The sequence below is a fragment of the Callospermophilus lateralis genome, chromosome 1 (genome assembly GCF_048772815.1).
Source record: "Callospermophilus lateralis isolate mCalLat2 chromosome 1, mCalLat2.hap1, whole genome shotgun sequence".
In the NCBI taxonomy this organism is placed as follows: Eukaryota; Metazoa; Chordata; class Mammalia; order Rodentia; family Sciuridae; genus Callospermophilus; species Callospermophilus lateralis.
Window position 1 is genome coordinate 139,561,901 of NC_135305.1, and position 24,116 is coordinate 139,586,016.

The 24,116-nt window shown below is 46.1% G+C and overlaps 1 protein-coding gene across 1 annotated transcript in view; it reads right to left on the reverse strand.

Annotated features, from left to right (window-relative positions):
- Ppm1f (protein phosphatase, Mg2+/Mn2+ dependent 1F) overlaps window positions 1–24,116 on the reverse strand; it is a 30,184-nt gene that overhangs the window by 5,637 nt on the left and 431 nt on the right. Inside the window, exons 2-7 of the mRNA XM_076864052.1 lie at window positions 18,584–18,855; window positions 13,717–13,859; window positions 9,362–9,564; window positions 8,124–8,312; window positions 5,779–5,922; window positions 617–710 (exon numbers count right to left, since the gene is read on the reverse strand). Coding sequence (XP_076720167.1) covers window positions 617–710; window positions 5,779–5,922; window positions 8,124–8,312; window positions 9,362–9,564; window positions 13,717–13,859; window positions 18,584–18,786 — 976 coding nt within the window. The 5' untranslated portion in view covers window positions 18,787–18,855. The remainder of the gene's footprint in view (window positions 1–616; window positions 711–5,778; window positions 5,923–8,123; window positions 8,313–9,361; window positions 9,565–13,716; window positions 13,860–18,583; window positions 18,856–24,116) is intronic.

Consider the following 24,116-nt stretch of genomic DNA (forward strand, 5'->3'; position numbering starts at 1 on the left):
AGTTGAACACAATACCTTTATCTCATTTATTTATTTTTATGTGGTACAGAGGATTGAACCCAGCACCTCGCACATGCTAGATGAGCGAGCACTCTACCGCTGAATCACAACCCCAGCCCTCACAGTTTGAATTTTGCTCCTTTCGTGGGTTAGTGATCTGTAGTCTGATTCTTTTGGTACTGCTGGCAGCAGTGAACTGCAGCTTCCAGTCAGCCCCATAATCGACAGAAAACAACTGAAATCCAACAGTAGATTGTATTGCTAAGCTAGGATGCTTGCTAAGGTAGCTGCATTAAACACATTTTTGACTTAAGATATTGTCAACTTACTAGGGACTTATTGGCAGTAAATTCTACCATAAGTCAAGGAGAATCCTTGCAAACCCTTTTTGGCATCCTCAGGCTTTCCCTTAAGAGGGGTGGTGAGCCCACCCTTAGCTTGTGCCCATGGGAAGATTAGTTGAGAATTGTTAGCCTTTCTCTGCTTTTAGCTCCTACATGGTTCAGCCCTCCCCAAATCCTTAATGCCACTCTATCCTAAACCACTGGGCCATAGTTTCAGGTCTGGGCATCCAGCAACCTCCCTCTGCCTGTGCCTACTTCTGTATCACCCTTACCTATGGCTCTGGAGACGGCCAGGGTCCCATTGACTCTCCAGCAGTCCATGAAAGACACGAAGCCGCCCAGTGCTTCAATGCGTGCCTTCTCATCCTATAGGGAGACAAGAGTTTGAGGCCTCAGTGAGTCCTTGGGACAGGGCCCCCCCCAATGCCAATGCCTAAGCAGAGAGACTGAGCTGGTTTCTAAGACATGTTCAAAGACCTATCTCTTAAACCAAGTCAGGAGGTTCATACATGCATGCAAATTAGACATCATTAAAAAGTGAGAACTATAAATAACATGCAAGTCCTTCAATTGCAGGAATGACTAAGTATAAGGAATGGTGTAAACATAACTGGATCACCTGAGGCCAATAAGCCATGACTCTGTCCCTGAGCAGTGTTTTGGGACCAGGGAAGTGCTTAAAGCATCAGAAAGACACGAGTCCCAGATTTAAATGATAGATCTTTCAACTTAGGCCTACTGTCCTTACTTTGAAAGTTGCTGGGACAAGATGAAGCATGTGATACATATATGCAGCTATAGGGAGGGCCCATGAAACCTAAGCCGGGCCCTGGCTGGCAGTCCTGCGCCTGCTTTGTTCTTGTCCTTTTCCCTCCACCTAAGCTCATTTCTAGGTACTCTCTCTGTTCACCAGAGGACCATGATGCTCCAGTCCAACTTCTTTCCACAAGTCTCTCAAAAACTTTCTTTGGTCCTATTAGTTCCCCCAAAGAAGAGAGGTTTTCCAGATGTGGATCTGTTGCCTGAAGGCAGGTGACAATAGTTGAGTGCATCCCATGTGCCTTACTGGGAGCAAGGTATCTCACACGTCTACTGCAGGAGGGAGGATGTCCTTTATCCCTAATTTAATTGTTGGGTAAGCTGCCTGACTTTGCAACATGCTCACATAGTCTCTGGGGCACAGCACTAGCTGAACAGGCTGGGAGACTGTCCTGATGCAGACACATTACAGGAGGCTGGAGGACAGAGTCTTTCATGTGGCTGACAGCACTGAAGACTGGGCTTTTGTGTACAGTTCCCCCATAGAGGATATCACAGTAGGGATGATAGGAACTCACTTTGTAGGCACTCTGACCCAACAGAGTGAGCTGCTATGGCCCTGTACAGTGAATGGATGGGTGCCTGGTAGGCTGAGACTCTTGGTCACTAGAAGCAGTCACCTAGTCCAGCCTAGCGTGGAATTCTTAAAACTGTGAAGGAGGCAGGATTAAGGGACCTCCAAGGCTCCCAAAGTTGCCCTTGGGTCTAGGCAGGGCCAGAGAAAATCATGAAGGCCAGAAGGAGCATATGGACAGACATACTATACAGGCAAATTCACAAGTGTTCATGCATACGTGTGTTCACATATACACCCACAAGGAACCTGAAGACCAGCTAGGAGCTGCAGATGGGAGCAGACCCCTTATCCCCTCAGGCTTTCCCCTAAGAGGGGTGGTAAGCCCACCCTTAGCCTATGCCCATGGGAAGATGTTGAGAATTGTTAGCCTTTCTCTGCTTTTAGCTCCTACATGGTTCAGCTCTCCCCAAATCCTTAATGCCAGGAGGTGGGGACAGTAAGTGGGGGTTACCAAAGGAGAACTATGAGATTCTCTCAGGGTTCCCCATAGGTAGGGCACATAGCCCACATTCATCCACCTTCAACCTTGGGATGGGTGGTGCCAAAGGACCTGGGCTTACCTACTATAGTCCCTCTTGGGAGCAGGATTTTCCCAAGGAGTCTGAAAAGCAGGGAGCCTAGGCCTTCCAAATAGCAGGACCCTCCTTCCTGAAGCCCCAGACCCCTGAGGTGGCTGTGGGGACAGGGCTGGGTTGGAGGCTGGGAGGGTCCCTGGGCCATGCTGCTCTCCTGGGCCTGTGACCCCCTCATCCTGACAGCCATGCAGTTTGGAAACTAACAGGGTCCCCTGGGCCAACAGACACACTCTGTCCATGCAGGCTTCCTAGGCTTTGGGACCTAGAGCACTGTAACTGAAGCAGACCTGCCTCATCACCCTTGGTCCTGTAACCCTGGTCTTGTGTCCAGATCTCCTTCCCCTTCCATGTCTTCCACTTCCATTTGTACTAGCCACAGCAGCCTCACCACAGCCACAGGCTGGACCAGCTTGGCTTGGTTCAGGCCCACAGTGTCTTCTATCTCCTTGGATACCTACCCTCTCAGCTCTCCTTTGTTCCTTCTGCCTCATCTTTCTCTCTCTCTCTCTCTCTTTTTTTTTTTTTAATATTTGTTTATTTTTTTTTTAGTTCTCGGCGGACACAACATCTTTGTTTGTATGTGGTGCTGAGGATCGAACCCGGGCCGCACACATGCCAGGCAAGCGCGCTACCGCTTGAGCCACATCCCCAGCCCATTCCTCATCTTTCTGATCTCCCAGCTCAAACCCCATGCTGTTGGCCCAGCAGTTCCATTAACAGTCATGTTCTCCAGGGTTTACAAGGCCCTAGTGATAGCTGTCCACAGCATCATTATTTTCTTGGATGCCTATGCCCTCTCATGTCTCCATCCTTAAACCTGAGCTTTTCCTTCTGTCTCTCCTAAAGTAGATCCTTGCTGCAGCTTGTCTGCCATGACCTGTGACTGCAGATGATTCTTAAAACTCTCCTGGCTTTAGTTTTTTTGTGACCTAGCCCTTTGGTGGTCTGAACATTTTAGAAGCTTCTAGTGATTTCTTACAGAATTCTTCTTTGCCCAGGGCAGTCCTGCAGGTCAGTGTTCTTTGAGTCTGGTTCTTGCTTAATCTCTCTCTCTCATTTCCTGGACATTGTCACTGGCCTGCTGAGGTGGCCTGCCTTCAAGATGTGGCCCCATGGTCCACTCCCATTCCTCTCTGCCTTGTCTTCTCCAGCACTCTGTCCATGTCCTGTACCCTCACCAGTAATTCTTTGCTTTTTCATTAGACAGGGAGTTACTGGGAGATAGGTCATGGGTTCTGTGTTGTCATCTTGCCACCTCAGCAAGGTACCTTGAACAGAGTAGGTGACAAACGCCTGCTGGCATGAACTGACTCCAGTGGTAGAAGAGGCTCTGTTTAGACAGTTACGGTTAAGGCAGCAACATAGGTCCCCACACAATCCTCAGGACCAAGCAACGACACCTTTCTGTGCTCTGTCATGGCACCACAATGTAGGGACTAAATGATGCTTTACATGCTGATGTAAGATGGCTTACCAGGTGCATGGTAGAGAGAAATGGGAATAGGGCACTATTTGGAAAAGGTCCCCACTGGGCTTCAGAGGAAGTGCTGGACATTGGGTCTGCAGAGATGTGCCCAAGTGCTCTAAGCAGAGGTTTGCACCTAATCCAAACCTGGTTACATTTTACCTGTCTTGGGGAGAAGGGCCCATCAGGGAGCAGGTAACAACTCCCCTCCCATGGTTATGGTGGCAGCAGGCTGTCAGAGACTATCTACCACTTTGGCTATATGCTTTAGAAAAATGACTAAGCCTATCTAAGCCTCAGTTCTCTCTGTACAATGGGGAGAGTACATGTGTGGCCCATGTCAGAGCCTTGGTGGTTATCAATACCTGATAGTCTGTCCTATTTTCCTAATCTAGAAGCCACAAAAAGAAAAGATTGTTCAACCCCACTGCAGGAAACCCAAAACTCTTACATGGAAAAAGCCTATAAACAGAGACAAGGGAGAAACGACAAATGCAGGAAAACTTTGCAAATCATCAGACAAGAGCCAAACTCTGCAACATGTCTAAGGTGCCTACAAACTGTAACAAATAGGCAAAGGACGGGAACAGAGCACACACAGGAAAGGCAATGAAAATGACCTTGAACTTTTGAAAAAAGTTTAAACTTGCTCTGTAAGATGAAAAAGCAAACTAAACAACTGCCCTTAGATATCTTTCTGATCTCTCAGATGGGTGGAATCCCACAGGTTGGTGGGACTAGTGGGTAATGGAGCCTCTCAAATGATTTGCTTAAGCATCCACCAACTGGCTTAGCCCAAAGAGGGCAGTTGAGCAAAATCTATTAAGACTGTAGATTCTTCTATTCTGACAGAGCAATTCTACTTGTAGAAATCTGTTTTAAAAATTTACAGGGGGTGGGGTTGTGGCTCAGTGGTAGAGCACTTGCCTAGCATGCATGAGGCACTGGGTTCGATTCTCAGCACCACATATAAAGAAACAAAATAAAGATTCATCAACAATTAAAAAAATATTAAAAAAACTATATATACACTCAACAATGTGAAGTACAAAGCTATTCATTGCTGCAATGTTTTTAGCACTGGAAGATTCAAGATCTTAATACCTATCCTAAAGGGACTAAATGATGAATGAAATGCCATAGGTTTCTATGAAAGGATGGAGTGCTTTACATGCTGATGTGAGATGGCTCACCAGGTATATGGCTAAGTGAAAAAAGCCAGTGCAGAGCAGTGTGTGGAAAAAACAGGGTTTGGAGTGGGACATACAGGCATTCCTTGATATCCAACATTTCCACTTTGACCTTTGGGGACAGACAGACATTTGTGAAATATGGTCTGGGGCCGGGGTGGTGGCTCAGTGGTAGAGTGCTGGCCTTGTATGTGTGAGGCACTGAGTTCGATTCTCAGTACCACATATAAATAAATAAAATGAAAGTCCACTGACAAACTAAAAAAATATATTTAAAAAAAAAATATGGTCTGAGCAGGAGCATGATCCTAATGTCCAGGTAATGACCTTGAGGTTCAAATAGGTGAGTGATCTCAGAATCCCAGGATCCCAGTGTAGCCTGTAACTAATACAGTCCTATGCCCGTTCCTCCTAGTCCCAGTACAGCGTCACCTCTTTGCCCCTAGCCCATGGTCAGCCACTCCTTGTTCATGTGCTTTACAGGACTCTATAATAGGATAAGTTGATCCCACTTGTTGTTGAGGGAGAGGGCCCAGCTCTTGCCGGGACCTCTGGGCTCCATGTCACTGTGACCTACAGAACTTGGGGCTCCCTGGCCACTCAAGTGAGGGAGGAGAGTCCTCCCTCTGCAGGAGAGCCAGTAGTTTCTAGGGCCCTTTATACTTTATTATCTGCCCCAACAATACCTTGCTGTTCTTCTGGAATTCTGTTTCCCTTTGAGGTTCCCTACACAGGGAACTTGAGTCCCCTACACAGACACAAGCATGATGGGTATTTGGAAATGTCCTGGGCTTAGACATTAGCTTACCTGTCGCTCAGGTTTGTGTGGTTCCATCAGCTTCACCACTTGTCCCTGTTGCACCAGGATGACCTGGGAGTCCCCGAGCCATGCGATGTGTAAAGTCGTTCCTGTGATAAGTGCACACACGCCTGTGGTGCCACTCTGCAGCCGCTGCAAGAGAGGGGACCCAACTGGGTGAGGTGTGACCTGGAGCCTGCATGGCAAGCGCATGCTGAATGAGACAGAACTGCTGCTGGAACAGTACCTGGTGAAAAAGAGGACTACAGAATCCACAGTAGCAAAGATGAATTGAATTGTGTAATGATTACACCACATGGAAGGAGAGCACACCTTATGGAACCCCAGTGATAACAAACTCTGGAACACCAAGCTTGTCTGTAGCAGCAGGATACAGAAGAGCAAGTCTGATGAGTGGGCAGAGAGGGCAGAAAGAGGACAGGGATGACATAGGGCAAGAAAAATTTGGGGGTGTGATGAATATGTCCATTACTGAGGTGGGGATTTTATGGGTATACATATAAGCCAAAGTTTATCCAATTGCATACTTTAAATATATGTGATTTATTATTGTCAGTTATATTTCAATAAAGCTGTTTAAAGAAAATAATGGAGGCTGGAGGTATAGTACGTGTGAGGCCCTGGGTTCCCTCTGAGCACTGCCAAAAAACAAAAAAGAAAAATAAAATAAACACCTGCTTCAGAGACTCTGTTCTGTACGCTAAGAAACAGTACTAAGCTCAGAGGCCTATTTTACCTACTGAAGGTAGAGTGGCCAGGAGAAAAGAATTATCAGTTTCCCATTAGGCTCCCCCTTATGATTTTAGGTGCTCTATAGTTATTTGTTAGGATGCAAAATCCAGCTCAGCTCCACTGAATTTCACTAAGGTATGTGGTCAGAGTGTGATGACAGAGTGGCTCCTCAATGAGGCAGGACTTTTAAGCAATCTGAATCTTAGTTTCCCATTGTCTAAAATAGGCCCAATAGTAGAATGGCCCTCACAGGGTGGGGAGAGCACAGTGAAGTTAGGGCCAGTGGGGATACTGCGCTGTTTCTTCTTTCGAACCAACGGCCTCATTCACACACACACTTGAGAGCAAAGTGTGCTCTAGGTAGACATCAGCAGCCTATTGAGACCTTGCCCAGAAGAGCAAGGGGAGGTAGGATGTTTATTGTTTTACATTTTCTGTATTTTATGATGGGCTGATATCTTAGAGCTTTTTGATCCTAGAGAGACTGCCCTCACAGCTAGCTAATTCCTAGAGACAGCATACACCTGGCCTGTAAGTGCACCTTTCATGGGCAAGCCAGCTGATATTGAGTTCATGTTCCCCTAAACCTCCTTCCTTACCTACCAAGCAAAGTTCACCCTGCCCTGGATGACTTCAGAGCCTGATACTGGAAGGCTGAGGGCCAACCTATGTATAAAACTGATTGAGGTTATTCAAACCATCCAATTCTGAGCTTGCTGGAACTTGCCTGCCTGGCCTCATTGGTGTCTTCCTTGGAGGCCATATTGGCCTCACTCCCTATGCTTCCTGACCCACCCTGGTGCTTCCCTGGGTGGTCCTTATGACATGGTATGCCTCCTCCTTTTGGAAGCTGGAAGTAATAAACTCTTCTGCCAAGTCACTTGTTGCCTTACCATGTTTGATTAAAACAAAACCCTGAGTACATCTGAAAACAGTCTGCCTTTCCTCTCATGGTCTATAGACCACTTCAGGCTTACATTGTTGAGGGCTGAGCAAGCTGAGTCAGGGGTAGTATGGCTTGGAGACTGCTCTAGTGTTTCACAAAGCTTCAGGTGTTCAAATTTAATCCCCTTCTCAGGTATTAAGGGGGCAGAAACTTAACTATAGTGTTTATAGGTGGGGCCTTTGGGAGGCAATGGCTTAGATAAGGTCATCGGTGGTGGGGTCACAATGGTTGAATCCTGGTAACAAGGAAAGGGAGGAAGGCTGGAAGATACAGCCTTGACATCCTGTCTCTTGACATCTGATGCTCTGAGGGAATTTGACAGCAAGACTATTAACAAATGAAGTTTCTTGACCTTGTACTTCCAGAATCATAAGTCAAAATAAATCTCTTATCTTCATAAAGTTATATAGCCCCAGGTTATTTTGTTAGAATAATGAAAAATAGCCTAATACAAGGGGCAAGCTTTGTGCTGCTTCCACTCAAATGAGCAATGATGCCCTGTCCTACAAGAATGAAATGACATGACTACCAGCAGTATTCAGGGAGGATCTTCCTGTACCATCAATCACTTTGGTTTCTTTGCCTCTGAAGAGGCAGGACTCTTTGATGTTATTATCCCCCAAACCACAATTGAGATCCAGTTGCTGGTTCCTACCTCTCGCTTGGCTTTCCAGAGAAACATTTCATCTGTGCGCCGGAAAGCTTCTTTGAGGGCTCCTGCAGGGTCTGTGGGCAGCTCTGGCTGGTGAGCAGCATTAGCATGCACATGAACAGCAGCATACCTTGCGGCATCCACACCTCCATGACCATCAAACACAGCAAAGTAGGCGCGGTCTACGGGGTCCTGGTGGTGAATGCAGTGGGAGTCACAGACTTGCTGGCCTTGCGCCTGGCTGGGGCCCCTGGCCAGCTGCTCTCATCTGGGGAGAATGCAGCCCAGGCAGTGACTAGTAGCGCTAAGGTTTCAATGTTTGCTACTTCCCCCACCCCCAGAATTCATGTGTTGGAAATGTAATCCCCCAAATCTTGTTTATTTTGTGGTACTAGGGATTGAACTCAGGGCCTTGCACATGTTAAGCACTCTACCATTGAGCTATATCCCCATTCCCAAAGTCTTATGGTATTTGGAGATAGGACCTTTCGGAGGTAATTGGAATTAATCCATTCGGGGATTAATGGATAAATGGTTTTCAAGGGAGTGGCTTTGTTATAAAGCAAGTCATTTTTGGCAAACTTGTTCCATCTCACCATGTGTTTCCCTATGCTGCCCCAGGACTCTGCAGAAGACCTTCATCAAATGTAGCCCTTGACCTTGTACCTCCCAGTCTGCAGAACTATAAGAAATAAATCTCCTTTATTTATAAATTACCCAGTCTTGAGTATTGTATTGTTGAAATAGAAAACAGACTGAGACAGGCAGTATCTGGAAGAATCAACATGATCTTTACCATCAGAAGGATAAACCTGTCTCATGCACTTATGAATTGGGAGATTTGGAAGAGGGAAGCGTTTGAAGCCTTAGTTTCACCATCTGTACTGGGCTGCTAAGATGTACCAGGGTGTTCTTAGTGCAAGGGTAAATGTGGCACTGGGGCCTACTCTTACAATAGATATAGGCCAACTGTTGCCTTTTTTGGTTCTTCCCTGGGAAAGCAGGGTACCTGGCAACTTGGCCCAAAGTTGCTGGTACTATTAATTAGGGCTTCTAGATTCTCCCTAGGAAGTGCTTTTAGAGCTGCCCAGCACTTCAGTCTTGAGATTACAGCCAAGAGATGTTCTTCCTGGCTTAACTGGCATCTCTTCTTAGTAGGCAAGGTCCCCACCTCTGCTCTAGTTTTTCTATGCTGGTGTAGGATACCACCTGCCCCTGGACCCTGCAGGTGGAACACTTACAGAGAAACCAAAGAGCTGGTTGAAGGTGGGAAGGAACACATGCCGGTCCTCCATCTTGCGGCGAGTGTTTCGGATGGCATGGATGGAGACCAGCCACTGTCGCTGCGGGGTCCAGGCAGTCAACGGCACCTGCTTCTGCCACTGGCCACATACTTCCCAGAGCTGGTTAAAGAAACTCCGTGCCAGGCCTTTGGCATCTAGCACTGATGGGCATGATGAAGGAATTGTTAGGGAAGCACAAACCATGCCTACTGAGGCTTTACTGGCTCTCTATTCCCCTTTCTTGTCATTTCCCTTGGTATTCCAGATAGTACCCACCACTAGTCTTCATGGACCCCACAAGCCAATCACCTATCAGGACATGCTGAGAACACCAATCTAATAACCTATGCAGTGTGTTGTCAGCAATCAGAAATGTCCATTAACTACCAAAAAGTCTCTGAACCCATGATGGGGTAACTCCACTCATTGGAACTTGCCATAAGTAAATATGGGACATGCAAAAATAATTTAAGGGCAAAGTACAGAATCATTTTATAATTGTCCATTAATTAGAAACAATATATATCTACTGACAGATGAATGATCAAGTAAATTCTGGTCTATTTTCTCTTTTTGTTTTGTTTTTGAGACAGGATCTCATTAAGTTGCTCAAGCTGGTTCTAAACTCATAATCCTTCTGCTCTACCCTCCTGAATAGCTGGGATTACAGGCACATACCACCACAACCAGGCATTGGCTTATTCTCTTGATGAAGAATTAAGTTGCTATTTATTAAAAATTATTTTCATGACTAAAGCATACAACTATCATATGACCCAGCAATTGTATTCCTGAGCACTTACTCCAGAAAAATAAAGATTGTTCACACAAAAACTTATACACAAATGTTCATAGTAACTTTAATTATAATAGCCCAAATCTGGAATTAGCCTAGTTGTTCAACATGTAAATGTTGCTGAGTGTGGTGGCACAAGCCTGTAATCCCAGTGACTTGGGAGGCTGAGGCAGGAGGATTGCAAGTTTGAGCCTGGCCTTAGCAACTAATGAGGCCCTAAGCAGCTTAGCAAGACTCTGTCTCAAAATAAAAAATAAAAGGCTGGGGATATGTCTTAGTGGTTAGGCACCCCTGGGTTTAATATCCTACCCAGTACCAAAACCAAACCAAAAAACCCAAAAAACCAAAATAAAAAACCCAAACCAAAAAACATGTAAATGGTTAAGCAAACTGTGGTTCATCCATACCTTGGGATACTACTCAGTAAAAGGAAAGAATGAATTACCAACATATGGAACAATCTGGGTTGATCTCCAGTGAAATAAGCCAATCCCCCAAAGCTATACACTGTATGATCCCATTGTGTAGATTCTTAAAAATCACAATTTGTATCATTTAATCACGAATACATGAAAAAACACCTGGACCCAGAAAAAAAAGGGCGGAAATGGCACACAACCAAGATGTCACAGGGTAGGTGCCTACTGAGGCAGGTTCTATGGGTGATTTTTTTCCCTCCTTATTTACACTTGTTTTAATATTTTCTCAATTTTCTTTTAAAGTGTTTGCTTCATGTGATGACTTTAAAATACATTCATCAACTCTTTGAAGTTGGTGATTTGTTTCTGATAAATGGATTAATATGGAAGAGATCATGTGTGGTTTCTAAGAGGTACTATGGCTTCCAGCTTGCATGCATGCTTTCTTCTCTGTGACTGAATCATTTTGGAAGTGGATTCCCCAGTGCAGTGGCACTGTATGACCACAACCTCATGAAAACCTGGGCAAAATCACTTTCCTAAGCTTCTCCCAAATTCCAGGCCCATGGAAACTATGGGAAGATAAGTACCAATAAATAATACAACTTATAATACTCATTTTAAAAGGAAAAAGGGAAAAAAAAAACACACTTAAGGGTCAATGTCTTCAGGGACTCACTTCAGTTTAGTGTACAAACCCCTCCCAGGACTCCTGCCAGTCCAGGTGAATATGATAAATAAAGATGAGTCAGAGCTGATCACCTAAGAGGAGAGTTCAAGGTCAAGTAACTGAAAACAGGCCACACTCAAATGACCTGAGGAATTGGGGAAAAAACAAAAACAAAAACAAAACAAAACTCTCCCAGCCAGAGAAGGAACCATGAGCTGGCAGACCTGCAAGCACAGAGAGCCATAGAAGGATAAGTTTGAGGGAAATCATATAACAAGGCAGGGATGTGTATATGTGTAGTGGGCTCTAGTGGGCTGCTACCACCCCACCCAGGACAGAACTCCAATCAAACATTTGACAAGAACTGTGGGACTAGCAGGGCCAGGTTGAGGGTCATGAGCTGGAGAATCATCATGGGAGGGCCTATAAAGACAGTAGCTCTATGTGCATTTGGCCTAGCAGCTCTCCTGCTGACCAAGGGAGACTTCCTCCTTCAGCCAGTCCTCATGGTGCCACCTCCCTTGTCTTCCCCTTTCTCCTCTGTAGAATATTGTAGTCAGAAAACCACTTGGAAAACTGCTACAGGTTCCTTCTCACTCTTGGAAACTGCTGGTGCTCATCAGGCCTAAAGCACACAGGAGGAACCCAGGCCTAAGCTGCCTGTTTCTTTCTTGCATTAGGCATAATGCAGCTATTTCCACCCACGTGTGCTGTCTTGAATCTTGCTCAAGCAAAAGGCACTAACAGAAGAGGGCAAAAAGCCACAACAGTGATGCCCAGCCTGCAGGCTCCTGATGCCTTGGCCTACTCCTCTGGTCAAGGACTGTATCCCAGTGCCTTCAGAAATTGCTCCAGTTTTGTTTTAAGAACAATCACTGGGGAGAGTTGGCTGCTTTAGTCACATCTTTGCCCTTCAGTGGTGATTCTCACAATGCCTGCCCTGACGTAATTTTGCAAGAATGGCTGAGAGATGACAGACTTTTTGATGTTCTGCTGCCATGAGTGATAAAAGCCTCTAGCCCAGGCCCCATGAAATTGCTCTGGGGCCTTCAGGGAAGGCAGAGGCAGTTTGCTATTTCCTTCTGGTTAGGCAGGGTCCCTCATTTCCAGATGCCAGGTATAGGGTTCCGCCTTGCTAGCTATAGCAGTTCTCCTAGCCACCAGCAGGTGACGCTGTATTCTGCCTGAAAGGGCAGAGAAACCAGCAGGGGGTGGGGGGTGGGGGTGCTCCCTTCATGGAGCTGTGCAGTGGCAGCTGCTACCAGCAGGAAGCCTGCTGGCTTTGCAGAGAACAATGGCTGCCTGTCACTGAGGACAGCTGTCTCCCAGGCAGGAACACAAGGCTGTGCTCTGTGCTCTGATGGAAGGTGGGCAAAGAGCCAAGGAAAAGAGGACTAGAAAGAGGAGGAGAGAAATAGCCTGGCAATCACTGATGCTAGAGACTTATGTATTTTTTTTCTCTTTCCCTCCACATTGTTCCTTCCTTTTCCTTCCATGTATGCACTAATGTTGAATTTAAAATAACACAGAAAGGAAATGGCAAAGGAAGGGAAAATCTGCTTTCCATTGCCTGTACAGAGAGGAAATTCTAGCTAGTAAATGGACCACAGAGGCCCCAGGTGGCACCTCCCCAGCATCCTGCCATCCTTCCTCTCTCTACTTCTCTGGTCCAACATGAACCAACACTGATGAAAAATAATAAAAAGTAATTACTAGGAAGAAGAAAGTCAGAATAAGAGCTCTCTATTTTTAGTAGATTATTTATCAAATGGCTCTCAAACGTCCCAATTTCTGGGTTCCTCTGGCTGTACCATGCTGTCTGTAGCCTGGATCCATTGATGGCTGTCTTAGGGCAGGCTGATAGAGAAGCCTCCATCACCACCTCCCCAGAAAGCTCAGGGACAGGCAGGAAAAGGTATTTCCATCTTGAGGCAAGGGGCCCATGCTCTGCCTTGCTACCATCTGGACCATGATGCCTCCAACAGAGCAATGTTGCTTGGTTTGCTCATGCAACACCCTGCTGACCTTGACTTCATGTTGCTGAGAGTGGGAGGGGCAAATGCATTTGAAGTTAGCCACCTGACTTTGGCACTTTGAATTCCTCAAGTGTAAAATGTGACAAGCATCATTTATTTCCAAGGGCTTTCCTGAAACTTCAGGGAGATGGGACACAGAAGGGTGCCTGGTTTCCACTGAACACTTTGTCTTGGCTGACTTTGAGCAGGACCCTGATGGCCATACTCCCCTTGCTGGGTTTGTGCTGCAGTGTTACATTTTGTCTGCACCTGGATCCTGCCACCTTATCATGGATGAGTGACCCAGTGCCAACCCTTTTGCAGCTCTGATCAATACGTTTCTAACAATATCAACCTAAATTCTGTCACCTGCTAAGCAGCTCTGGGGTCACCTGAGAGGAAAGAGAACTCACAGGTCATCGGAGTCTTCTCTTCTTCCTCCTCCTCATCTTCTTCCTCCTGGCTGGGCACTTTCTTAAATTCGGAAAGGTCTGTCTTTAGCAGATGGGAAATTGCCTCATGGGTCAGAGCTGCAGCAAGTGATGGTGGAGCATTCCTTGGGACAAGAAATAAAAGGTAAAGCTAAGGCAGCTCACCAACAGAAGCCCATGAACTTGCACTCCCCAACCCAGAGCTTCCAGAGGTAGAGATGATGGCTTGCACCCTGCTGTGGGGTCACAATAAGCATAGGGACCTGTGTCCTTGGGGAGTTGGGAAGGGATGTTCACAAAACAAGCAGATCATCTACTGGAACCTGTGTGAACCAAATGCAGTGCTGAGGCTGGTGAGGAAAAGGTGTCACTGAGATGTGTGGCCTTGATGGTGGGGAAAACTTTCTGACATTCAAGCAGATGATGGCTCCTGGTCTATATACCACAGGAGGGGAGAGGGAGTAACCAAAACCAGCTGAGGACACCAGGGGTTAGGGCATGTTATGAGTTGAATTTGGTCCCCTTCTCCATTCATATGTTGAAATCCTAACCCCCAGTAACTCAGAATGGGACTTTATTTGAAAATAGGACCTTATTTGCAAATGGAATTAGTTAACATGAGGTCATATAGGATTAGAACGGGCTCTTACTTCAATATAGTTGATGTCTTATAAAAAAGAAAAACTTTGATATGCACACATGAATAAAGCTGTGTGAACATGAACCAGAGATACAGATAATAAAACTATAAGTTAAGGAATTCTAGGGATTCTTCACAAATCACCAGAAGGAACCAGCCCTGCTGTTACCTTCATCTCAGACTCCTAGCCTCCAGAATTGTTTAGACAATAAATCTCCATTGTTTAGACAGCATTCTGTGGTGCTTTGTTTTTTTTTTTTTTTTTACAAGCAGCTCAGGAAGCTGATTGAGGAGTGTGGGACCCGGGTGCTGCATTTGAAAGATGAGTCTGGTGGAAGCAGTGGCTATGCATAGCTCACCCGGTCCCTGGACGGATGGGGTAGGACACAGACAAATGGGGATGATCACAGAGGTGTCTCCTCCTGGGGCCATGGAGGAATAATTCTGAGAAGCAAGTCTTGGGTTGACTGCTTTGAAGGTCACAGAACAGAGCCGGAGTCAAGTAGGTGTAGGTGGGATGGAAAGGGAAGTCACGGCAGGCTGAAGGCAAGTGGAGGGGAGGAAATGTCAACCTCAAGCCAGGGGCCTTTAATAGGAGGCAGTACATAAGGGGGACGAATGGCAAACCAAGGGAGGAGTTTTGGGGAGGGAGACTGAAGCCAGCTATGGCCAAGGAAGAGGGCAGTGGGGAAGACAGCCTGAAATTCTGCATTAGTGCACCTTTCCATGCCTGCCACACTTCCCTATGTGGGCTCTGCATCTTGGGGACCCTGTTCAAACTCCATGTCTATTGAAGCCCTCCCTGGTTTTCTAGGCAGAAGAAGTCACTCCTCCTGGTTCCCCTACAGCCTCTAGGATGCATTCTGACTCCCAGAATTTGCCTTACACCTAGTGGGAGTCCTGGAAGCTGAATGATGTACACTTTGCTCTTATGTGATGTCCCTGAGGGTTGGGGGAGGGGGGCATGCCTGGGACAGTGGGTGATTGTTTGCTGGGCTAACACTCCAGCTCTCTTTCCTTTTATTTGGCGGGAGTGGGGGGTTAACCAGGGAATGAACCCAGGGCCTTAGACATGCTAGGCAAGTGCTTTACCACTGAGTTACATATTTAGCCCTTTTAATTTTATTTTTTAGTGGTACTAGGGAGTAAATTCAGGGGCACTCTTCCATTGAGCTACTTTCTTAGCCTTTTAGAAATTTTTAAGTAGCTGAGATTGGCCTCAAGCTTGCAATTATTTATCTCCAAAGTAGCTGGGATTACAGACACACACTACTGTGCCTGGCTGCCACTCCAGCTTTAGCCAGAGAACAAGGACCTTCTAATACCCTGACTGATGTATCACATCCTGTGGGGGCTGGGTGCATTTACTGCTGGTCTCTGTAAACTAGTGGGATGAATTCTTGATTTAAGAAAAAAAAAAAAAAAAAAAGAGAGAGAGAGCATGAATCAGGGCAAAGCCTCTGAAACTACCTTTGATAAACAATCAGCTTGGTTAGGGGTATAGTTCAGTGATAGAGCACTTGCCTAGCATGTATGAAGCCTGGTTTTGATCCCTAACATGTTAAAAAAAAAAAAAAGAAGACAAGGAAAACAAACAAACAAACAAACAAACCAGTCAAGATATGAGAAATGAATTCCTCCACCATTTGGGGATTTCCTGCCAACTTCTGGATTTTCCCTTTTCAAGGCAGGCAGGAGGGCGTGGGTTCTCCTTGGTCCTGGTGAGGTCATGCTTCAGCTTCCTGCCTGCCCACTGCTGTTGCTGCTGGGGGCAGGAAGGCAGCTTCCGGCTATGGGGACCCAGACAATGCCTGGCCAAGGGCCACCAGCATCCCCTTCCTGGACACCCCTCCCACCTCATCCAACGGTCCCACCCATATGCCCTGGAAGCCCTCAGTCCTAAGTCTGTTACAACATGAAAGTCAACCCTAATTCTGGTCCCTGCGGGGTGGGATTCCTAATCTAGGTTGGAAGATGCTTCAGAGAATGGACCCAGATATCAAGAAACCCTAGTCCCACCACTTTGGGTGGTTACAAGTAGTTTCCAGTCTAGCAGCAGAGATGTGTTTCTAAATAACTAAAGTATAAGGTATGTATTGCTTGGGGCCCCAAATATGTGACAATGAAATTGCTACTAATAAGAAGGGAAGACAGGACATAAAATTAGCACACCCAAGTGCTCAGGGATCTGACTTCTGGATGGTCTCAGAAAGGATGTCATTTACAATCTGAAAAACAGTCTGTTGACTAATATATTGGAACCCTTTCATGCCCAAGAGACTAAACTTTGGCTGTGGAGATGGGAAACAGAGCACAAAGGAGGTCTATGAGGTATGAGTAAATTTGTGTGTAATGACTACACCTAAGAACATTCATGTCTGTATATGAGAAAATACTAGAGAAGAACAAAGAATAACTTAAACTTATGAAGGTGTATGGAAAATATATGATTTTACAATACTACATTTTATGATATGCTTTAAGGTATATTAAGGTGAATATATGGTTGGGGGGGGGTGGTTTCTAAGAGGCCCCCAGGGAACTGTGTGCCACCAGACCTGAGGGGCCTTTGGTTCCTTACCCCATCAGTAGCCATTAACATCCACCTCAAACAAGTCCTGATCCTTTCTCCTCATATCTGAAACCCTCTGACCCAAAATTCTGCACCCCAACTCAGCCATTCCCTGGCCAGGCCACTTGCTGCCTGCTGGTTGCTGCCACTGTCCACCTCACTGTGGTAAGCAAAATCAGTCTCCTCTATCTAGATTCCCCCTGCTCCACTAGTCCCTCCTCTGTACTCTATTAACTCTCACTTGGGAATCATAGGCTCTTCTAGGCCCTGCTGCTGTGGTTTGGCCCTCTCCTGCACCTGTGCCCCAGCTTGAAGAGACCCTGTGAGCCCTGGGGTCCTACCTTATCACCAGCTCAGGCCATGTGGCAGCAGGCACCATGCTGAGTTCAATGCCCCTGGGCCTGGCTTCCTCCCTGCCATCCCCGAGCCTCCCAAGAAAGCAAAGTTTCCTTGTTATCTCCACAGAAGGCCCAGTGGCTCTTGTCCCTCAGAACTCTCTCTACTACCCTGCTCCTGAGTGCTGCTGCTGTGCTCCTACCTCTCCTCTTGAGGAGGCAGAACTTAGGGGCCCTTCCCTCACCTCCTACATTCAGCTCCACCCCTGGGGGCTCATTCACTTTATGCCACCTGTCTCTAAAATACTTCCCCCAAACCAGCCAACAACAGACTGCACATGCTTCACCCCTTGTGGAACATGGTCATGAACAATTGCCTCCTAAGCTATGGGGCTGTGGATTTGCAGGGTAGGTGTGGCCCTGGTGTATATATGCTCAGCAACACCTACTACCATACTGCACAGGGTAAGCATGTCATCTACTGTGCTGGAATCCTAGCAAACAGGCTATCATAGGTGGGCAGGGATGAATGTGTAGCAAGGAAGCAAAGGTCTGAAAATATTAAATAAAAAATTCCAGAAATAAATGAACTCATAACTTTCAAACTATGTACTACTTTGAGTAGCATGATGAAATCTTCCCATCCTGCTCTGTTGCTCCCTGGAATGCAAATTATCCCTTTTTTTCAGTGTACCCACTACCTGCTAGTTACTTGGTGGCTGTATTGGTTATGAGATCGACTGTCTTGGTATTGCAGTGCAATTGTTCAAATAATCCTTATTTTACTTAACAATAGCCCCAAAGCAAAGAGTAGTGATGCTGGCAATTTTAAAACACCAAAGATAATCCATAAAGTGCCATATGTGAAAAGGTAGAAGTTCCTAAATTAAAAGAAAAAAAAATCACCTGCTGAGATTGCTAAAATATATATATGTGTGTGTGTTTATATATGTATATATATGTGTGTATATATATATAGGAAAAAATCTTCTACCTATGGAACTGTGAAAGAGGAAAAATAAATTTATGCTAGTTTTGTTGTTGCATCTCAAATTGTAAGTTATAGTCACAGTATGTGATAAGTGCTTAGTTAAAAGGAGACGGCATTAAATCATAGAATTCAGTATTATCTGTGGGTTTCAGGCATTTACTGAGGGTCTTGGAATGTATCCCCTGTGGATAAGGGGGGAAAACCCTGCACTGCTGTCATAGGGTTTAGGTAGGGTTAAGGTCAGCATATAGCAGACATGCTGTGCCCCTCTTCCTTGTCCTGACCAGTCTCCTGAGGTCACATAGGCCTACCTGCTGCCCAGGAAGCCCATGGCCAGCTCAGCCAGCTCGGCCTCCACCTCCTCCTGGCTGAGTGTTGTCCCTGGGGCCTTCCATGGCAAAGGGCTCTCTGGGCTCAGTGGGGCTGGGAAGTCTTGGAGGAGTGCGTCCAGGAAGCCCAGGATCTCTGCACCACAGGCCATCTGGCTGTTGTTCTGTGGGGCTCCAGAGGCCATGCCCAGAGCATCCCGGGTGGGTGCTTAGAGCTAGGTGCGGAGTGAGATGGTCTCCAGTCAGTCTTCACTCTGGGGAGAGATGTCAGAGTCAGCAAAATTACAGGACAACAGGTGCCTTACAATGCAGAGTGCAAGTGTCCTGCTGTGTCTCCTCTACTTGTGACCAATGTGTGGCAGGGATCTCATCAAGCCCTGTGCCTCACAGTTCAGAAACACAAGTGGAACAAACAAACCCAACTGGCATTCTGATGTGGGTGAGGACACATGGGTGCCCAGAGAAGGGGACTCAGGAGTTTGATGCCAGCTGATGCTGTATGGACACCTTGAAGAAGTGACAGAGAAAGAAGGCATGTTCCCAGCAGAGTGTGCCTGGCAATGGCCAGAGTAGGCAAAAGAGGGATGCCAAGCTTAGGCTATCTAGGCAGGTAAATGGGGTTAACCTGATCCTGGGACCCCAGCAGCTGGAGGGATCTGAGGTAAGGAAAGTGATATCATCAGGTCCATGTGCTTGAAGTGGTGAACTGCTAGGGCTACAGAGATGAACTGGGGAAGGGAAGAGCCAACAAGTAGGAGAAGTCAGTCCAGTGCTATTTGGGAAATGGACCATGGTAGGAGCAGGAAGGAGCTGCTCTTCAGAGGCTACTGGGCTTGTCCAAGGTGTGGGCAGGAGAGAAGCAGAGAGTTAATAACTCAGGACAGATGAGGGTACTTTGGGAGGTGGTTAAATCTATTCAATGATATCTAATAGGCTCAGGCCTCCGAATCCCTAGCTAGGAGAGGCACACAAAAAGATGGGTGGATTGTGGGTGAGGGGCCCTAAAACCAGGTTAAATATCTGATCAATTCAGGATCTGGGATGCAAAGGATGAAGTGAGGGGCTGGGGTTGTGGCTTAGTTGTAGAGCACTTGCCTAGCATGTGTGAGGCACTAGGTTTGATCCTCAGCACCACATGGAAATAAAATGGGGGTATTGTGTCTATCTACAACTAAAAAATAAATGTTAAAAAATAATAAAAAAAAGTAAAATAGAAAAAGGGTGAAGCAAGGTAAATTAAAATAACATAAAACCAAGCCAGGCAGTGGTACACATATGTAATCTCAGCTTACTAGGGAGGCTGAGGTAGGAGAATTGCTAGTTGGAAGCTACCCTATGCAACTTAGTGAGAGCCTGCTTTAAAAAACAAAACAGGTTGGGGATGTAGCTCAATAGTACAGTGTTTACCCATCATGCTTGAGGCTCTGGCTTCACTGCAATACTGCAGAAAACAAACAAAAAACACAACCAGAAAAAAAAAAAATAAAAACAAAACAAAACAAACAAAAACCAAATACCCCCTACCACAACAAAACAAAAACCCCATAAATCTTCTCGCTTCTTTTAGAGATAGGAATTGAAAGTTAATTTGTTTTGAATACATAGAAAGAATGTAGAAATAGGGGTACTTATTGAAAGTTATGAGAATAGACTTAAATTCACTGTCAATCTTCATAGTTACACACAATAAAATGTAGTCCAGGTTACAAAAGGCAAGCAGATAAAAAGAAAAAGAATGTAAAGCAAAGAAAGAAAAATCAGGATGGGAATAGGATATTTTCATTCTAACCACAAAGGTAAGGTTTTGTGAAATGGAGAACTGAGTGCAGGTTGGGAGCTCTGGTAGGGGTAAAGAAGAGGGTGGAATTAAGAGGGTCTGTGGGGGTCTGCCAGCTGGGTTCAGCGGAGCTGCAGGAAAGCCTAGAAGACAAGATGATAGGAATTTCCCAGCAAGCTTAGCATCCTTGAGCAGAAGAGGCCAAGTCCCCCTCCTCTGCCTGTGAATTGCTCTGGCCTCCCGGGAGAGAATGTGCAAAATGCAGAGCTGCCCCCAAGCAACTGCCAGTGTTGTTATAGGCCTGGCTCCCTTGAAATGCTTAGTGATCTAGGGGCCCTGAAATCTCCAGCTAAGTTAAATGTGCTTATGTAAATTTATGATTAGCATCAAAATGAAAGGACAGCATGATCATACCCCATAAATTCAGGAGGCCCCAGATGGAAAAATCCTGTGGACAAAAAGAACAGAATTCAAGACCCCTCCACCTTCCACCTCAAATGCAGGTGATAAGTCTGCCGGACATTCTGGAATGCAGGTACCTTTCTAGCCTCCAGGCCTTAAAATGTTTCCCGTGCCTAGCCTATAGCCCCCCCCCCCCATTTTCCTGGAGGATAGAGGCCCCTCCTCTCTGCACTGCAGCACTACAGCTTCCAACTCCACCAAGTTCATCATATGCCTGGCCACCTGCCTGCTCTTTGTGCCCATGTGCCCACTGTCCTGAGCACAGGGCCTAGCATGAACCTCAACAACCATGCATGCTGAGTGGGGCTTGGGGAAGGGGACAGCAGAGTGTGACAAGATGATGCTCATGTATAAAGCTCTGCCAGTATGTGCACAGGATGGGCTGGCTTACTCTCAGGCCCCGCACTAATGACCTACTTTTGCTAGAAAGATAGAGTGCCCAAAGTCATCCTGCTTGCTGGGACCACCCAGGTTTGTTTCTGTATTGTTGGATTTTGGAAGTAAGGATAACAACCAGGCCACAGTTTGCCTTCCCTGGGCCCACCTGGAATAAAGGACAAGAAGAAATTTCCTTCCTTGTCCTTCCTTTTCCCAATAAATCTCAAATCTGATGGATGCCATATGGTTAGGTGCAATAAATATATCCCTGCCCTCGAAGCCCACAACCTAGAAAGAAGGCACAGACAGTGATGGGAGGGAGAAATTGTTAACTCAAAGGGGAAAGTCACCAGACAGGCAGGAGACAGTGCCAGGGCTCCAAGCTCCTTCAGGATCACTGGAGGAGACAGTCTCAGGAGAAGGGTGGTGGCCAGCTGGCAGGCAGCAGCAGGATAACAGGGGAGAAGGTGGGACTGGGGATAGGCCCAAGAGATTTTGGGCGGAGTGTGATTGTCCTGACTTCACGGGTATCCTCACAATTCACAAATTGCAAATAGTAAAGGGCTCACAGTGAGAGGGATATGTTTAGAGTCTGTGCAAGTCACCAAGGACCTTTGGTGGGCATGAGAGGGACACTGAGCTCCCAACCCCCCCAGTGCCATCTACCTCAATCAGTCTGGCCAGACATAACTCTCTGGCTCCAGATCAGAATCTTCTGCACTTCTCATCAGGTGGCAGCCACACTGATGAGCCTGAAGGGTGTTCCTAACTGACATCCACCAGCACTCTGGGGCACTGTGTCTCTGAGTGTTGTATTATCCCTTCTAAACTCCTAACAACCTTGCTGTGATTATCTCTACTTTACAGGTGTGGGCAAAAAGGTCTGTGACGTGCCCAAACTCTCTGGTTGAGATTCATGCTGGGTAACCTGGTCCCCAATCACTGTAATTAAAATGCTAGGAAATTGTTCTGACTCCTTTCTGACCCTGGTCCACTCCTCATTGGTCACCAACCCTGGAATTAAGTTCTCTGTGGCTCCTCCTTTCATTTCTGTGTCTACATCCCTAAGGTAGCCCCCCACCTCCTTGCCCTAAATCAGTAACAGTCTCTTTGCTCTTTGTGTTGGTTTGCCCCCACTCTGCCAAGATCTGTCTGACTTTACAAAGCTCTGCTGACATCTTCCCCACCCAGGGGTCTGGCATGTTGTCTTCCATGGCTCTGACTTATACAAGTATTTTTTATTTTAAATTTGAAGTTTTCCTCTTGCCAGTTTTGACTCATAGGCTCAACTAATGTATATTTGTACAAATGCATTTTTTTTCTAGGTGGTACAGACAAAGTACTTGTTGAGTCTTGCTTAATTTCTGAACCCAGGTTAAGGGAAAAAATAGTGACACTTAGAAAAGGAAATTGCACCACTATTGTTACGACAGTGTTGTTGGTATTCTTCTCTGACAATGAAGAATCTTATTTCTTTATTCATAAATAACCATTGAGAATAGTTTGATGTAAATCCTTCCACATCTTTTCCTACATATATATTTTATTGTGATAAAATAAACATAATGTAAAATTTATCATTTATCATTATAACATTTTTTTTCTGGTGCTGGGGATTGAATCCAGGGCTTAAGTACAGCTCTCCTGCTGAGCTACACTCCAGTTCCTATTTTAACCATTTTTGATTATACTTTTGTGGCATTAAGCACATTCATGTTATTGTGCAACCATCACTTTTCTTTTAAACTTGACTTTCTTGTTAGATAAACTCCGTATGGTCAGGGAGCCCACCCTGGTCCTTTCTGCTCAGCAGGAGATGTGATGGTAGAGAGAAGAGTGAACAGCCATCCTGGCCTGAGATATGCATGCAGCCTTAGGCTTGGTACCTTTAAAGAGGAAACTAAAATACTCCCAGCACAGTGGGCATCAGAGGAGTCTTAAAGACAGGGTTGGTATCGGGTTACATCACAAAAGAATTCTACAAATGAACCTGTGTGGAGCTTTCAAAGTAGTATTTAAATTGGGACTCATTTTGTTTACCCTCTTATAACTATGCTGACAAGTACATACTGTCAGGTCATGCTGCATAAAACAAAATAGGCTCTCGGAGAGTAAGCACCCATCTAAGGTCACACAGGTGGGAAGTTGCATTGCAGGACTCAATTTGGGCCTTCTCATGCCTGGTGACTTTGCCATTTCCACCTCAATGAGTTACAAGAGGAAAAGAGTAAAATTTGATAATAGGATGGATATGGACATAAAAGCCAGAATGAGCTAAATGGCCTGAGGGTCAGGCAGCCTCACATTTTATTCCCCATAGTGGGAGCACAGCTTAGCCCACAGAAGTTGCTTCAGGGAATGCCAAGAGGGGACACACACACACACCATACATCTATATATCTATATATATCTACCTACCTATCTACCTCTCTATCTGTCTATCTCACTCAGAGGACTGTAGGGCAAAAGGCTTTGGTGGAGTCCATTCTCATCCACTGGGCCTCATTATGTATCAGATCCTGTGCAAAAATCCCTACAGTCAGGTGCCATTTCTCTCTATTGCATAGAGAGGTTAAGGGGCTTGCCTGAGATCATCCAGCTGCAGCGGTGGAGCTCAAAGCCTCCATGCCTGAAGTTGTATCTTCACAAATCAGGTTAGAGCGGCTGCAGCCCAAGCAATACATCAACTGAAACACTCACCTTAAATACACTTGGGGAGCCGGGGGTGGGGGCCTTCAGGCAGAAAAGTGGTCCAAGGAAGGTGTCTGAGCTGGTGGGGTAGGGGCAGGGCAGTAGGCCTGGCCCTCAAGTTCCTGGTGGGTGGGATGGGCTGGGGGAAGGGCTGGAGCCTTAAAAATGGGGGCGTGCCTTCTTTTTGCACCTCATTCTGCCTCACAG